Source organism: Lichenostomus cassidix, chromosome 14 (assembly GCF_008360975.1).
Source record: "Lichenostomus cassidix isolate B80296 chromosome 14, HeHo_3.0, whole genome shotgun sequence".
Classification (NCBI taxonomy): Eukaryota; Metazoa; Chordata; class Aves; order Passeriformes; family Meliphagidae; genus Lichenostomus; species Lichenostomus cassidix.
Window position 1 is genome coordinate 14,515,413 of NC_139495.1, and position 14,621 is coordinate 14,530,033.

At 66.3% G+C, this 14,621-nt stretch overlaps 3 protein-coding genes across 4 annotated transcripts; 2 read left to right on the forward strand and 1 right to left on the reverse strand.

Moving 5' to 3' along the window:
• The first annotated feature begins 1,775 nt into the window (after window positions 1–1,775).
• On the forward strand, window positions 1,776–7,417 carry RHBDL1 (rhomboid like 1). 2 transcript variants are annotated; one of them, XM_085075117.1, is made up of 8 exons: window positions 1,776–1,944; window positions 3,937–4,068; window positions 4,347–4,571; window positions 5,113–5,261; window positions 5,348–5,460; window positions 5,676–5,776; window positions 6,328–6,388; window positions 6,466–7,417. In XM_085075117.1, exons 1-8 carry the CDS (start codon window positions 1,906–1,908, stop codon window positions 6,735–6,737), a joined length of 1,092 nt encoding a protein of 363 aa, XP_084931243.1. In that variant the 5' UTR covers window positions 1,776–1,905; the 3' UTR covers window positions 6,738–7,417. The 2 variants fall into 2 exon arrangements, with proteins under 2 accessions (XP_084931243.1, XP_084931242.1); XM_085075116.1 differs by having other exon boundaries at window positions 1,779–1,944; window positions 3,937–4,095.
• Window positions 7,418–8,389: 972 nt separating this feature from the next.
• STUB1 (STIP1 homology and U-box containing protein 1) lies at window positions 8,390–12,418 on the forward strand. Its single transcript, XM_085075119.1, has 7 exons — window positions 8,390–8,678; window positions 9,608–9,806; window positions 9,914–10,079; window positions 10,226–10,316; window positions 10,829–10,885; window positions 11,002–11,118; window positions 11,504–12,418. The coding sequence occupies exons 1-7, from the start codon at window positions 8,493–8,495 to the stop codon at window positions 11,627–11,629; spliced, it is 942 nt and encodes a 313-aa protein (XP_084931245.1). The 5' UTR covers window positions 8,390–8,492; the 3' UTR covers window positions 11,630–12,418.
• On the reverse strand, window positions 12,206–14,383 carry JMJD8 (jumonji domain containing 8). Its single transcript, XM_085075120.1, has 9 exons — window positions 14,269–14,383; window positions 14,112–14,195; window positions 13,804–13,852; window positions 13,609–13,705; window positions 13,450–13,518; window positions 13,261–13,380; window positions 13,123–13,190; window positions 12,841–12,975; window positions 12,206–12,766 (listed from the first exon to the last, which is right to left on the reverse strand). Exons 1-9 carry the CDS (start codon window positions 14,361–14,363, stop codon window positions 12,686–12,688), a joined length of 798 nt encoding a protein of 265 aa, XP_084931246.1. The 5' UTR covers window positions 14,364–14,383; the 3' UTR covers window positions 12,206–12,685.
• Window positions 14,384–14,621: the final 238 nt, after the last annotated feature.

Genomic DNA, 14,621 nt, shown 5'->3' on the forward strand with positions numbered 1-14,621 from the left:
CCTTGTGCCCATAGGGCTGTGCCACCTCCCCTCCCTGCTCCCATTTTCCCGTGGCAGTTTTTCTCTCAGCTATTTCTGTCTCTGCAGCCTCAGCCACGGCACTGGGCACAGGGAAGTTGGGCGCAGATGGAGAAAAGGATTGTCCAGAGCTTCTGCACTGAGACTGGATGGGGTCGGACTGCCCTGCACCTGAGAGGGTCCCTTGGGGCTGTGGGGTGGGAGAGGAGACTTCCCACATGGCCAGCAGGGGACAGGGTGGGGGACACAGCCGGTGCTGCCACGCTGAGCTGAGGAGGTGATGCCAAGGCGGATGGGACACGCGGTGCTCCCTGGTGACTCCAAACCAGGCTGGATCCCATGGGAGCCGCGGGCCCACGTGCCCTGGTGGGTATTAATAGCACTGATGTGCGGAGCCACGGACACCGTGCTGGGACAGACACGGGTGTGGGGCAGGGGACACGCAAGGCAGGGCCACAGGACTCCATCCATGGCCACACACAGAGTCCCCGGGAAGAACTGGCAAGGCTGGGAAACCCAGAGCTCCCTGGACACCTGCAGTGGGGCTGAGCCATGGCTCCGGGAAGTGAGGGTGGTGCCAGGGATGGGTCGTGGGGATACCCCTGCCCTACCTGGGGATCCAGGGGAGCCTGGCCTGGGTGACACCATGCACATCACATAAAGGTGCCACTTCAAGGGACGCAGTGCCAGGCTGCCCCATGAGTGCTGTGCTAGGACAGGGGACAGTCGTGGAGGTCCCCTGTGCCATTGGGATGCACCTGGACTGTGCTGGCCTGTGGGTGCAGGGTCAGGAGGGAGAGAATGTATGCAGTCACCTGTGCTGAATTCAGCGGGTACATAGTACTGGGGTGCTGATATCCATTCTGAGATGCTGATGTCCAGACTGGGATGCAGGTACTGGACCAGGATATGGGCTCCTGTAGAAGGGTGCAGCTGCAAAAACATGAACCAGGATGTGGGTACCTGTACTGGAATACATGCACCTGTACTGGGATGGCAGTACTGGAAATGGAATATGAGTCCCCATTCCGAGGGGCAGATCCTTTCCTGACCACTGGAAATCCCTGTACTGGGATTCAGGGATCACACCAGGATGCAGGTACTGGGCCAGGCTGTGAGTACCAGTGCTGGGACATGGGTAGTGGGATGCAGGCATTGACCCCGGGATGCACACAGCTATTCTGGGATGCAGGTACTGGGCCAGGATGTGAGTACCAGTACTGGGATGTGGGTACTAATCCTGGGATGTAGATACCACACTGGGGTGCAGGTATCACACCAGGATCTAGCTACCGTACTGGGAGGTGGGTAACCCATACTGGGATGCCCACAGCTGCACTGGAATGGAGGTTCTCATACTGGGATGCGGGTTCCTGTACTGGGATGTGGATACCTGTACTGGGATGCCTGCAGCCATACCAGGATGCCGGTTCCCACGCCGGGATGCAGGTACTTGTACCGGGATGCAGTTCCCACACCAGGATGCCCGCCGCCGTGCCGGGATGCAGGTACATCCCACGCCGCGAGCTCCGGGCGCCGGCTCCCTTCCCGTGCCGTGTCCGGGCGCTGCCGGCGGGGCGGGGCGGGGCGGGTCCCGCTTCCCCGAGCGGCGGCGGCGGGGGGGTGCGGGGAGGGGGGGCGCTGCGCCGCGCGCTGCGGCGGGGGCGGCTCCGCTCGGCTCCGCTCCCGCCCCCGCCGCCGCCGTCGCCCCGCTGCCATCGGCGGCTCCCGGCGCCACCGCTCGCCGCTCGCTCCCGGGCCCGCCGCAACGCGGGGCTGGCGGGGAGAGCCGCCCCCGCCGCCGCCCCCGCCGCCCGCGCCGCTCCCCTGCCCGGCTCGCCGGCCCCGGGCGCGGGGGAGCGGCGGAGCCCTCCGCCCGCCGGGTGCATGGACAGGAGCTCCCTGCTGCAGCTCATCCAGGAGCAGGTGAGGCCGCCCGGGGGGCACCGGGCTGCGCTCGGGGAGGCCGCCGGACACCGGCCATCGCTACCGGGGGGGGCTGCTCGCACGCACCGGGCACGGCTGGCGCGCAGCGGGCAGCGCGGCTCGCCCTGGGCGGCCACCGCGGCCGTGCCACCCCCGCCAGCGTCTGCCTGTGTCCCCCATCACGGCCCTGGGGGACCCGCCCCCCCGTGCCGCTGAGAACGCGCCACTCATCTCACTTGTGGCCTCTCCCTCCGTCAGCCCCGGGTCGGATCCTGCCCGGTATTCCCTCAAGGACGAGGGGTGCTGGGCACCGAGTCCCAGCGCCGCCGGTGGGGTCTGGGTGCCGGATGGAGCCCCGGGGATGCCGTGGGCTCGGTCCCGCGGGCGAGGCGGGGGGCTGCACCCACCCCCGTGACCTGATTGCGGGATCGGGCCGTGGAGCATCAGCGCTGCGTGGCGTGGGGCTCTGCTAGCGGCACGATGGGGACTCGAGGGGTTTCCACCCTCTGTCCCCCGACCGCCACCAGCTCCCCTTGAGCTCCACCGCCTCATCCCTCCATCCCCACCCAGCCCTGGCCCAGCTGGCGGCTCTCCTCTGGGCATGGGGAGGGAATTTCTTGGGGGTCATGAAAATTAACTGTTTCCCCTCTCGCCCCTCGCTGTTACCGTGACCTTGGCTGAGTCCCCCAGCCCGGGAGTTGCGGTGCTGTCCCCCATGTCACCCCACCCTCGGGCACAGAGACTCCATGTGAACCCGAGCTGCTCGGGAATGAGCAGCATCTTCCCTGGCAGCGAGCAGTGCTGGGAGAGCTGGGAGCTGGGGATTGAGCCCTCCCAGGGGGTCGTAGGGGGCCGGTGAGGTTGGGGTGGGTGGAGATGCACTCCAAAAGCAGAGAGGAGATCCCTGGCTGCTGACAGGGCTCTTGGGGCCAGTGGGTTCTCTGTGTGCCAGCGTGGGGACAGCGTGTGCCAGATCCCGCTGTGGCAGGCACACGTGGAGCCCGTGGGGTGACAGGTGTGGGGCAGGGGCACGGGTGCCCCCATGGCTGGGGCTGCTCCCATGGGCTGGTGGCTGCTGAGGGGATGCAAGGGCTGTCTGCACCCTGCATCCCACACAGGTATCCTACACCCTGCACCTTGCACCCCTCATCCCACACTCTGCACCCCACCCTACACCCTGCTCCGGCCAGCCAAAGCCCCCTGGGAAAGAGGCTGTGGCCATTTCCTGCCGGAGCTTGGAGGGACAGGGTGCCCACCAGGGTGGGGATACAATCCCATGTCCCAAGCACTCCCTTTCCTGCCCAGCCCACGAGGATGAGGTTCCTCTCCTGCATTTCCCTCCCTGCAGAAGCAAGGAGCAAACCCCTCAGCACTTCAGGGTGATTGTAGAGGCCGTGCTCTGGCCACGGGTGCCCTCTCCCCTTCTCCACCCTCCTTGTGCCATCCTGGGCTCCCTGTCCCCCTGAGCGGTCCCATGTCGGGCACCCCGTGGCTCTAGGTGCTCCGTGGCGCTGGGTGTCCCGCGGTGCGCTGTGCCTGGCGGGCTCAGGGTGCCTCGGCCCGCTCTGGGAGCCCCGGGGATGGCACAGCGTGCCCCGGCACAGGGCGCGGTGGATCCCAGCGCCCGGCGGCAAGGGCGGCGGGAGGAGCGGGAGGAGGAGGAGGAGGAGGAGGAGGAGGAGGAGGAGGCTGGTGCCAGAGCTGCGCGTGTGTTTAGCTTGGTGGCTTCCTGGCTGGCAGGCTGCTGGCGGCGAGAAATAACTGAGTGGGAGAGTGTTGGCTGCGCCGCGGGGAGACGGGGACACCCGCGTGGCACAGGGCACCTCACGGGGCATCATCCAGGGTGGCTGCAGGCTGTAGTGTTCCCCGCAGTGGCGGGGACAGGTGTCATGGAGCCAGGCTTGAGGCACCAGGGGCACCAGGAGGTGTCCCCAGTCGCCCAGGGAGCCGCAGCCCCGGCATCCCGGTGATGCTCCATGCCGTGCCCCGCAGCTCGACCCCGAAAACACCGGCTTCATCGGGGTGGAGACGTTCGCCAGCCTGGTGCACAGCCATGAGCTGCCCCTGGACCCCGCCAAGTTGGACATGCTGGTGGCCCTGGCACAGGGCAACGACGAGGGGCAGGTCTGCTATCAGGAGCTGGTAGACCTGGTCAGTGCCGGGCGGCCGCAGGGACGGGGTGGGTGCCAGCCCGGGGTGGGCACCGGGCACCTCCCTTTGCCCCTGGGGAGGGGGGCAGACACCGGCGGTGCCCAGGGCCTCCCGCGGCACGGGATGGCGGCGTGACCTCGGGATGGCTTGTCCGGGCTGTGGCACGAGGGGGAGGCTGGGCAGGGGGTGGCCCCAGGCCGTGCGTCCCGAGCTGCCCCCGCGGCCCCCGCGGGCACGGCCTCTCTCCGCAGATCAGCAGCAAGCGCTCGAGCAGCTTCAAGCGCGCCATCGCCAACGGGCAGCGAGCGCTGCCCCGCGACGTCCTGCTGGATGAGACTGGCCTCGGCATCTACAAACGCTTCGTCCGCTACGTGGCCTATGAGATCCTGCCCTGCGAGATGGACCGGCGCTGGTACTTCTACCAGCACCGCACCTGCCCGCCCCCCGTCTTCATGGCGGCCGTCACCCTCACCCAGGTACGGGGCACGGGCGGGAGGTGCCCAGGCTGCTTCTGTGTCCCGGCGACCTCGGCGGGGATCAGACTCGAGGCGGACAGCATGGGAGAGCCTGGTTGTGATGTCCTGGTGCCCACAGGGGAGCCCAGAGCTGTCGTGAAGGGATGTGTGACCATGGATGCGACGTCTTTGTGCCCATACGGGGGACTCAGACCCGGGACAGAGGGGGTGGGTGACCCCAGTTGTGATGTCCTGGTGTCCATGGTGGGACCCAGACCAAGGAGAAGAGGGAATAGGTGACCCCAGTTTTAGTGTGCCAGTGCCCCCACAGAAGGGCTCACATCTGGGGTGAAGGGATGGAGGGCCCTGTTTGTGATGTCCTTGTGCCCATATGTGGCACTCGGACCCAGGGCAGCGGTGATGGGTGACCCCAGCTGTGATGTCCCTGTGCCCAGCAGTGGTTCACACTGGGGTAAAAGTGACCCCAGCTGTGACATCCTGGTGCCCTTGTGGGGCTCAGATCCAGGGTGGAGGGGGGTGACAGCCACGGGGTTTGTCACAGATCATCGTGTTCCTGTGCTACGGGGCCCGGCTGAACAAGTGGGTGCTGCAGACCTACCACCCCGAGTACATGAAGAGCCCCCTGGTCTATCACCCCGGGCACCGGGCGCGCGCCTGGCGCTTCCTCACCTACATGTTCATGCACGTGGGGTAGGTCCTGCCGGGGGGACACGAGGGGGACACCGCGGGGGCCACGCGGGCTGAGCCCTCGCCTGTCCCCTCCTGTGCCCGGGCAGGCTGGAGCAGCTGGGGTTCAACGCCCTCCTGCAGCTGATGATCGGGGTGCCCCTGGAGATGGTGCACGGCATCCTGCGCATCAGCTTCCTCTACCTGGCCGGGGTCCTGGCAGGTGGGTGCTCCCCTGGGGTGGGGACTGTGCCCATCTGTCCCCATCGCTCCCTGTCACCAGCCGCGGGGAGGGCATGGCGAGGTGCACCCAGGGCTCTGCTGGGTACCATCCTTCAGGGGCTGGGGGCAATGCAGCCCGTAACTAATTAATGTAGACAGTAATTAATTAATGCTGCTGGGGTAAGGCCCCGTGCTGAGCCCTGCCTGTGCCCCCAGGCTCCCTCACGGTCTCCATCACTGACATGAGGGCTCCTCTGGTCGGGGGCTCGGGGGGTGTCTACGCCCTCTGCTCCGCCCACCTCGCCAACGTCGTCATGGTAGGGGGAAACAGGGGGACACAGCGCGGGGGACAGGGGGTGGGTGGCACTGTAGGGCGGGCAGCATGGTGTGACATTGAAGGGATGTCATGGGGTGGCACTGGTGGTGGGTGGCACTGTAGGGTGGGCAGCACAATGTAGTATGGGGTGGTGGATGCCGTGGGGTGACAACACGGGTGGGAGCTGTTTGTAGGTCAGGCAGGGTGATGGGGACATTCGTAGGGGATGCCATGGGGTGGATTGGCACTGTGGGGTGGGCAGCCGTGTGTGACATAGATGGGGGCTCTGCCACGGGCTGTGTGGTACTGCAGGATGGTAAGCATGGTGTGATACAGGTGGGGAGATGCTGTGGGGTGGCATTAGAGGTGGCACCATCACAGGGGAACCACCTTGGATGGCATCGCGGGGTGGGTGTGGGTGGGGAAGAGCAGGGACCTGAGGGGGCTCAGCGGGGCACTCCGGGGGTTCTGGCAGCAGCCCCCTCCTCGGCGCTGGGGCTTTGCTGGTGCCAGCCCGTCATCCATCCATCCATCCATCCCTCCATCCCGCAGAACTGGGCCGGGATGCGCTGTCCCTACAAGCTGCTGCGGATGGTGCTGGCGCTGGTGTGCAGTGAGTACTCGCCCCCAGACCCCACCCCGGGCGTGGGGGGTCCTAGCGGGTTCAGCACCTCCCGCCCTGTCCCGCAGTGAGCTCCGAGGTTGGTCGCGCCGTCTGGCTGCGCTTCTCGCCGCCGCTGCCGGCCTCGGGCCCCCAGCCCAGCTTCATGGCGCACCTGGCGGGGGCCATCGTGGGCATCAGCATGGGGCTGACCATCCTGCGCAGCTACGAGGAGAGCCTGCAGGACCAGTGCGGCTGGTGGGTGCTGCTGCTCTCCTACGGCACCTTCCTGCTCTTCGCCGTCTTCTGGAACATCTTCGCCTACGACCTGCTGGGGGCACAGATCCCCCCCCCGCCGTAGCCCACCCCCCGCCCCGACCCTTTGGTTGGTTTGTTTTCCAAGCCCGGTGGAGGGGCTGGGGGGGTCCCCGCGCGTGACATGGGGACAGGCCACCCCCCGCCCGCCTGCCCCCTCGGTGCTAGCGAACGCGCCGCCCCCCGCCCCGGGCTGCGCCCCCCCGAGTGTCCCCTGCCGCCCCCACGCTGTACCCCTGTCCCCAAAGGATGCTTCAGCCCTGCCCCGGCATCGCCAACCCCCCGGGGTGCCCGCAGGGCTCGGGATGTGCCCCCCGGGAAGGAGCCGAATGAGGGGACCACCCCCCTGGCTCCCGGACCCCCTTTCCAGGGTGGGGGCCGCCTCGTTGCCCCCCAGGACCTGCACTTTCACACGAAGGACTGGTGCCAAAATAGGAGCGATTTATTTTTCTATGCCAAAATAAATATAAATAAAAGAAAGAGAGGAATTAAAAAAAAGAAAAATAAGGATATGGGGAGAGCCCGGCAGGAATCAGCTGAGACCGGCACAACTCATTTCGGCAGTGCCCTCGGCGGCGCAGCCCCCCCTCCCCGCCCCGGCCCCCCGCTTTGCTGCCAGCCGCCCTCCCGGGCAGGGGCTCGCCTCGGGATGGGGGCGCGGGGGGTCCCCGCTCTGACCTCCCCCCCCCGACCTTTTTGGAGTATAAATAAATATTTTGCACACTGCGGGGGCTCGTGTCTCCATCGGGGGTTGGGGTTTGGGGGTGCCCCCCATCCCTGCTGGGAGGCAGTGCGGGCGCTGGGACTGGCTGGGCCCGGGGGGTGGGGGGCGTGGCTGGGGGGTCACAGCCGGGGACGGGGCTTACTGGAGCAGAAAACTCGGCGATAAGTGAAGCGGCACCCAGCTGAGCCCCGCGGGGCTGGCAGCGGGGGGACATGGGTGCGGGGGGGGTCGGCAGCACAGCCGGGCTCTGAGACCACCCCCAGCCCATCCAAGCCCGCCTGCTGCAGCGCACACACCCTGGCCCTACGAGTCCAAACCTCCTCCGCTCACACCGCACACCTACCCTCGGCACCCCCAACCCTCTACTCAGTCCCACCCCCGTCGAGCCCCCAGCCCCTCCGCACCCCCTCCCCATCAGCTTCACGTCCTCTCCTCCCTGGACTCGCCCACCCCAACCCCCTCCATCCAGGCCCCTCATCCAGCCTTCCTCACCCTTCTGCACCCCTTCCTCCATCAACCCCACCCCGTACCCCCACCCCAACCAGCCGCACCCCTCCCTGCACTCCCACAGCCCCTCCAGCCCCCCGCGCACCCCAATCCCCCAATTCATCCACCATCCTCCAGTCAGACCCGTAAACCTCCGCTGGCCACGCCCACGGCACTAGACCACGCCCACTCATCGGGAACCGCCCGGCTCTCCTCCTCTTTAGCCCCGCCCCCTCACCCGGCCCCGCCCAATGATCCCGCCCCACCCCCTCCAGGCAGACCACGCCCACCCACCTATAGCCCCGCCTCTTTGCCGGTTAGCCCCGCCCCTCCACCCTAGAACCCGCCCCTTCTTTCGGCCCCGCCCCTTCTCTGGCCCCGCCCCCTCTCCCGTCCTCCCCCTCGCTCCCAGCAGGTCCCGCCCTCAGCCCTTGGCCCCGCCCCTATCCGGCCCCGCCCCGCCCGCGGCCCCGCCCCGCCCCGCCCCGGAAGCGGCGCTGTCGCAGTGCGCGGCCGGAGCGGCGGAGCCGGAGCCGCCGGGGCCGCCCGAGCCAGCGGAGCCGCGGCCCCAGCGCCGGCCCGGGCCGCGCCATGAAGGGCAAGGAGGAGCGCGAGGGCGGCGCGGCGGGGCCCGGCGCTGCGGGGCCGGGCGCGGGGGGCGCGGGCGGCGGCAGCCCCGAGAAGAGCCACAGCGCGCAGGAGCACAAGGAGCAGGGGAACCGGCTCTTCGGCGGCCGCAAGTACCCCGAGGCCGCCGCCTGCTACGGCCGCGCCATCGTGAGTCCCAGCGGCGCCCCCGGCCCGCGCGGGACCGGCCCGTCCCCAGGGATCTGGCATGGGTTACCCCGGGACGGGATACACCAACCTGCCCCCGGGCTGGACCTAGATGCCTCCGGACAGGTCCCCGCCGGCCTTGATGACCCCAGGCTGGGACCTCCTTTAGCCTGGACACCCCTCCGGGCCCGGCCTGGCTACCCCTGGGATGGGATCCCCGGGGATGGGACATTCCCGCCACACGCCTGGCCTTGATACCCGCAAGATGGGCCTCTCCCTAGCCTGGACACCACCCTAGTCCTGGCCTGGATGGAATTTCCTTGGTCTGGACACAGTTTTTCCTCAGGGCCTGGCCAAGATACCCCTGAGATGGGGCCCTTTTAAACTGGACACTGTCCCTTCACTGGCCTGGCACCTCCTGCGGGGGGCTGGACACACCCCTGAGCCTGGATCCCCTCTCCTGGGCCTGGACTACCCGCCTCAGGCCTGGCCTAGGCACCCCCCCGTCCCTGGCCCCCTCCCTGGACTTGGACACCCCCAGCCCATCCTCTCTCCCACCCAGCTCCAAGCTGGACTGCCCTACACCCACCCGCAGAGTGCCTCCACCGTGAGCCTATCCCCCAAACCCTCCCTGTCCCTAGGCTGTGCTGGGTAGGGCAGACCCAGCCTGGGCTGCTCCAGTTCCCCCAGCCAGGGCATGGTGCCCAAGGGACAGTCCCCTCTGGGGGCAGGGACACAGGCTGCCCTATGGGGACCAGCCCCAGCCTGTCCCCAATCCATCCCAGCACCTCCCTATGGGGTGCACGCCCCCGCTGGCACTCCTGGCTCTCTCTGCCCAGGGTGACAGCACTGTGCTGCTGGCTCACCGAGTCACCCGGCTGCCAGCACGTCCCGGCCCTGCCGCCGCCACTGACATGGGCCTGTCCCCACAGAACCGGAACCCCTTGGTGGCCGTGTATTACACCAACCGGGCGCTGTGCTACCTGAAGATGCAGCAGCACGACAAGGCGCTGGCCGACTGCAAGCGGGCGCTGGAGCTGGATGGGCAGTCTGTGAAGGCTCACTTCTTCCTGGGCCAGTGCCAGATGGAGATGGAAAACTACGACGAGGCCATCGCCAACCTGCAGAGAGGTGAGCGGGCACGGTGCCACTGTCCCCTGCTCCTGTCTGCTGGGACAGGGCCAGGGATGGAGACAGGGATGCTGCCACTGGCTCTGAGGTGCCCTTTCTCTCCTCAGCCTACAACCTCGCCAAGGAACAGCGGCTGAATTTTGGGGATGACATCCCCAGCGCGCTGCGCATCGCCAAGAAGAAACGCTGGAACAGCATCGAGGAGAAGCGGATCAACCAGGAGAATGAGCTGCACTCCCACCTGACCAAGCTGATCATGGCGGAGAAGGAGAGGTAATGGGGCACCTGGAAAGGCCTTTTTGGTGCCACCAAGCTGCCACAGCTCTGTGTGAGGAGCCTCTGCAGAGCCCTGCAGCTGAGACAGCAGGGAAGGGAGCGACAGTGTTCCCCCATCCTCCTGATCTCCCACTCTGTCCTAGGGAGCTGGCCGAGTGCCGAAAGACTCAGCAGGAGGAAAACACAGACGAGAGCCGGAGCCGTGTTCAGCTGGCCAGCATCGAGGCCAAACACGTGAGTGGGGGGCTGGAGGTTTCCTCATCCCATCCTCATCCCCATCCTTATGCTCTGCTGCAGCCAGGGAAGCTGCAGGGCTGCAGCTGTGCAGATGAAGGCTGTGAGACCGTGGGACACAGCACAGCTTCTCAGCCTTCATTCTGTGGCTCAAGCCACCACTGCAGGGCTGTTGTGTCCCCCCATGACAGCTTCTCCTGCTCTGTCACCTCTTGTCCCAGCCTCCAGCGATGATGCCTGCTGTGCCTGTTGTTCCCTGAAGGAACACAAGTGGCTCTCAGCCACATGTGGGTCTGGGTGCTGGGGACTAATCCCAGATAAAAATAGCCCCACGAAGGAAGGTTATTTTTAAGCTGGATCAATCCTGCCAGGTTCAGCCAGGAGCTGCACAGGTAGAGGGTCCACCAAGGACCTGCCACAGCACCCATGGGTGGGAGGCTTTGGGGCTATCCTTGGGGACCTGTGGCCCCTGCACGCCAGGGACCCCTTGTCCTCAAGGACTTCTCTTTCAGGACAAATACCTGGCAGACATGGACGAGCTCTTCTCCCAAGTGGATGAGAAGAGGAAGGTGAGTGTGCCCCAGTCTGTGCTCCTGTAAACCTGCTGTGCTCCCTGCTTCCCCCTCTGAGCCAGCACCACCTCCCAGCCCACTTTCCTGACCCAGCTGTGCCTCTCTCGAGCCAGAAGCGGGACATCCCTGACTACCTGTGTGGGAAGATCAGTTTTGAGCTGATGAGAGAGCCCTGCATCACGCCCAGTGGGATCACCTACGACAGGAAGGACATTGAGGAGCATCTCCAGGTACCGCCGGGCAGGGGGCAGGGGGGTTTCCCAGGACCTTGCCCAAAGTTCTCTCATGCCTGGGTGGGAAGGCATCTCTTCGCTCAACTCAGGGATCTGCAGAGTCCTTGGGTTTGGTCCCGGTTACCTGCCCGGGCAGCTCCCTGTGGAGCAGGTGCTGCCAGGCCCTGCCCAGAACGGAGGCGGCTCTTGGCAGGGGGTCTTGCACCTTGACCTGCCCTCATCCTGCTGGGAGGCTCCTCCGAGGAGGTCTCCCTCTTTCCCTGGGCAGGTGTCCGGATGCAGGGCCAGATGCCATGCAGTGCTGGCCCTACAGCCACCTCCGCCCCAGGGCTGAGCCGGGGCACGTGGAGTAACCGGTTCCCCTCCGCCTCCTCCCTTGCAGCGCGTGGGTCATTTTGACCCGGTGACGCGGAGTCCCCTGACCCAGGACCAGCTGATCCCCAACCTCGCCATGAAGGAGGTGATAGACGCTTTCATCTCGGAGAACGGCTGGGTGGAGGATTACTGAGGGGCTGGGGGCAGCGCTGGCCCGCCCGGGTGCCCTGGCACAGCTGGCTCTCCCTGGGCTGGCACCATGCCTTACTCGCTCTCGGCTGTTCCCCCTCCGCCCCAGCTGCCCCAGGCCTGGCGCTGGGCGAGGGCACATCACCATGTCCCCTTCCCGAGGAGCCGCAGCAGCTGGGCGGGCACCACGGCTCCCTGGCTCCCCTCTCCAGCTCCAAGACCTGCCTGGGGGTTGGAAGGCTGGCTCCTCGGCAGTGGCCTCACCATCATGTCCATCACCCCTCAGCCAGGGCAGCCACGGTCCCCAAAGAGCATGTCCCGCTCCAGGGATCGCCACAGGGAGCTTGCCAGGATGAGCACCTGGAGCCCTATCCTTCCCTGTGTTTATAGTTGTTTCCCTCCTCCTTCCACCTCCTGCCTCGCCAGGGCTGGGTCTTCTTCCCAGTAAACAGCCACTTGCTGGGATGCTGACTCATCCTCTGGCTTTTCCTGGGAAAAAACTGCCCCAGGGCTGGAAGGGGCTGGTTCCCACCTCCCCTTCCCCACTGGGAGCATGGTTCCTCAAGAACAACCATCTGGGTTAAAGTTCTTGTTCCTTTTAATGAAATCCCTTAAAAAACCCACAAAAAATAACCAACAGATTTGCATCTAACCGAGATTCCAGCATTTCGGTCGGCCGACGGCCTGCCTGGCTTTTGAGCGCCCTCTGGAAGTTTGCCAATGTCCATTAAAAAAAAAAATATATATATATAAAAAGAATAAAAAAAAATTCAGCAATAAACATGGAAAAGGATCTGGAGTGGTTCACGGCAGCCATTTCTGGGGAGATCCTGGCTTGGGAGTTGGTGCCATCCCATGGGGGAGCGGGTTTGCTCCGGGGATGTAGCAACACTGTATGATTCAGTAGAACAACTTTAATCCAAGGGGGAGGGAAAAGATAAAAACCAGAGTATTCTCCGGCAGTTGGTCCCAATACCAGTTGCCTTTCCCTGAGGGTGGCAGGAGCTGGAGCTCCTGCCCTGGCTGGGATGAAGGTGATGTGTCCTTGTCCCTCCCAGCCCTAGCCTAGGAAGGTGGAAATGAAGACACTGGTGTCCAGGTTGAGTGTGGCGTGCCACCAGCGGTCAGGGAAATACAGGACCTGCAGGAGACAGCAGGGGGGTCCCATGGCTCCGGCTGGGATGCCTGGGGATCCCCTCCAGCTCCTGGACTCACCTCCCCGGGGTGCAAGGTGCACTCCAGTGGGCGCTGGGCCCGTGGCAGGGTGGGATACGTGTGCTGGAGCCAGGCCAGTGTCGTCTCGTTGGGGTGGAAGTGCGGGGTTTTATCCGGCGGGTACAGAAACCAGCGCTGGAAAACACCGGGGCACATCCCCCCCAGTTCCCCTCCAGCCCCTCAGGCTCAGCCCCAGGGGAGCTTTCCCGTGATCAGGGACACCCGTTAGGGCTTGTTTCTCTGCCCCCTCCCCAAATCCTTCCCCCAGAGCTCAGTTCTCACCTTCCTGCCAAAAATCACCTCGGAGAAACCAGGGCCGTGCCAGTGGAAGGGAACGCCAGAGCCTGAGCCTGCGGTGGCAGTGGGCGGTTGGTGCTGGGGAGAGCCCCCAGTCCCACCCCGATCCCATCCCACACCCACCTGCGATCCCAAAGCTGTAGGCGGGGCTGGTGCCCGGGATGCGGAAGGGAGGGGGCACGTAGTGCTGGAACAGGGGGCCCCACTCGGTGAAGTTGTTGTCTCCGAAGAAGTAGAGAGTGTCTGGGGGGACACAGGAGGCTGAGCCCGGCGAGGGGACGGGGCTGTGGGGGGCGGGACAGCGCTACCCACCGCTGCCCAGCCGGTCCGGGTCCTGCGGCTTCAGCAGGTGCTCCACGTACTCCTGGAACCGCACATCCACTGCGGGAACGGCTTCGGGTTAGCGGGGGAACGGGAGGGATGAACGGGGGAAGCGGCACCCCCGCGACGGGGCACGGTCTCCGCGCTCACCTTTGCGGTACGAGTAGGTGTTGGCCGTGCTGAGCCGTACCGCGAGGGGCCCGAAAGACGCCAGCAGCTTCTCCCGGGTGCAGAGGGCTCGGAACGCCTGGGGGAAGAGCGCAGGGGGCCGGGATGCTGCCGCCGCTCCCGCGGCACCGCGGGGTGTGTCCCAGCCGGACACCTCTGTCCCCTCCTGGCACTCACCGAGTTGTCCGTGACCCCACTGAGGATCACCGGCTGGGAGAAGGCGAACCTGGAGGGAGCATCCATCGGGGTCTCGCACGGGCAGCGCACGGGGACCGGCCCCCGACCCACCCCGGGACAGGCTCTAAACCACCCGAACGGCACCGAAGGTCCCAACCACCTTTCCTCAGGTGCTCCCCCGGGACCCCAGGGTCTGCTCTCCCAATTTCCCGCTCCCCTCCCCGTTTCCCCCCACGGTGCACCGGGACTGTCCCCGGGACTCCTGTCTCGGTTCCACGGCCGCCGGGGCTGTGCCGAGTCTCCCGTACCGCTGCAGGAAGAGGGAGTAGGTGAGGGAGGCATCAGCTCGCTCCACGGTGCAGCGCGGCTCCTCCGGCACCGTGCCCGCTAGCCTGCAACGGGAGGCTCCGCTCAGCACCGGCACCGGCAAGGGAACCGGCGCCGAGGCAGCCCCTCTGCCCTCACCAGCCGCCGTCCGGCGGGTCACTGCAGGCGCCGGGCCGGACCCAGCCCAGCGGCAGCAGCAGCAGCAGCGGGAGCAGCCGCGCCGCCGCCGCCATCAAGGACCGGCGCCGAGGACACCGGGACTATGATTCCCGGCAAGCACCGCGAACACACGGTGCACGCAGCCATTGGCCGGGCGCGCCGCTACGGGTCCCGGTGAGCGGCTTAAAGCCCCCCCATGGCTTAAAGGGGCCTCTCAGCACGGGGGGACAGCAGCGTGGTGTCCCGGGGGTACCGCGACCCCCGGCAGGGAGCAGGTCCGGGGCCCATCCCGGCGGCCACTGAATCCAGGTGAAGCAAAGACAGGAGTCATG

What these genes read in the sequence shown, in the direction of transcription:
- STUB1 (XM_085075119.1), top strand. Translation starts at nt 8,493, where the DNA reads ATGAAGGGCAAGGAGGAGCGCGAGGGCGGCGCGGCGGGGCCCGGCGCT. An exon ending in ATCATGGCGGAGAAGGAGAG is followed by an intron (nt 10,080 to 10,225) that starts GTAATGGGGCAC and finishes ACTCTGTCCTAG; the next exon opens with GGAGCTGGCCGAGTGCCGAA. An exon ending in CCAGCATCGAGGCCAAACAC is followed by an intron (nt 10,317 to 10,828) that starts GTGAGTGGGGGG and finishes CTTCTCTTTCAG; the next exon opens with GACAAATACCTGGCAGACAT.
- JMJD8 (XM_085075120.1), bottom strand. Translation starts at nt 14,363, where the DNA reads ATGGCGGCGGCGGCGCGGCTGCTCCCGCTGCTGCTGCTGCTGCCGCTG. An exon ending in GTGGGGTCACGGACAACTCG is followed by an intron (nt 13,706 to 13,803) that starts GTGAGTGCCAGG and finishes CTCTTCCCCCAG; the next exon opens with GCGTTCCGAGCCCTCTGCAC. An exon ending in CCCGGACCGGCTGGGCAGCG is followed by an intron (nt 13,381 to 13,449) that starts GTGGGTAGCGCT and finishes GTGTCCCCCCAG; the next exon opens with ACACTCTCTACTTCTTCGGA.
- RHBDL1 (XM_085075116.1), top strand. Translation starts at nt 1,906, where the DNA reads ATGGACAGGAGCTCCCTGCTGCAGCTCATCCAGGAGCAG. An exon ending in TGCAGCTCATCCAGGAGCAG is followed by an intron (nt 1,945 to 3,936) that starts GTGAGGCCGCCC and finishes CGTGCCCCGCAG; the next exon opens with CTCGACCCCGAAAACACCGG. An exon ending in TACATGTTCATGCACGTGGG is followed by an intron (nt 5,262 to 5,347) that starts GTAGGTCCTGCC and finishes GTGCCCGGGCAG; the next exon opens with GCTGGAGCAGCTGGGGTTCA.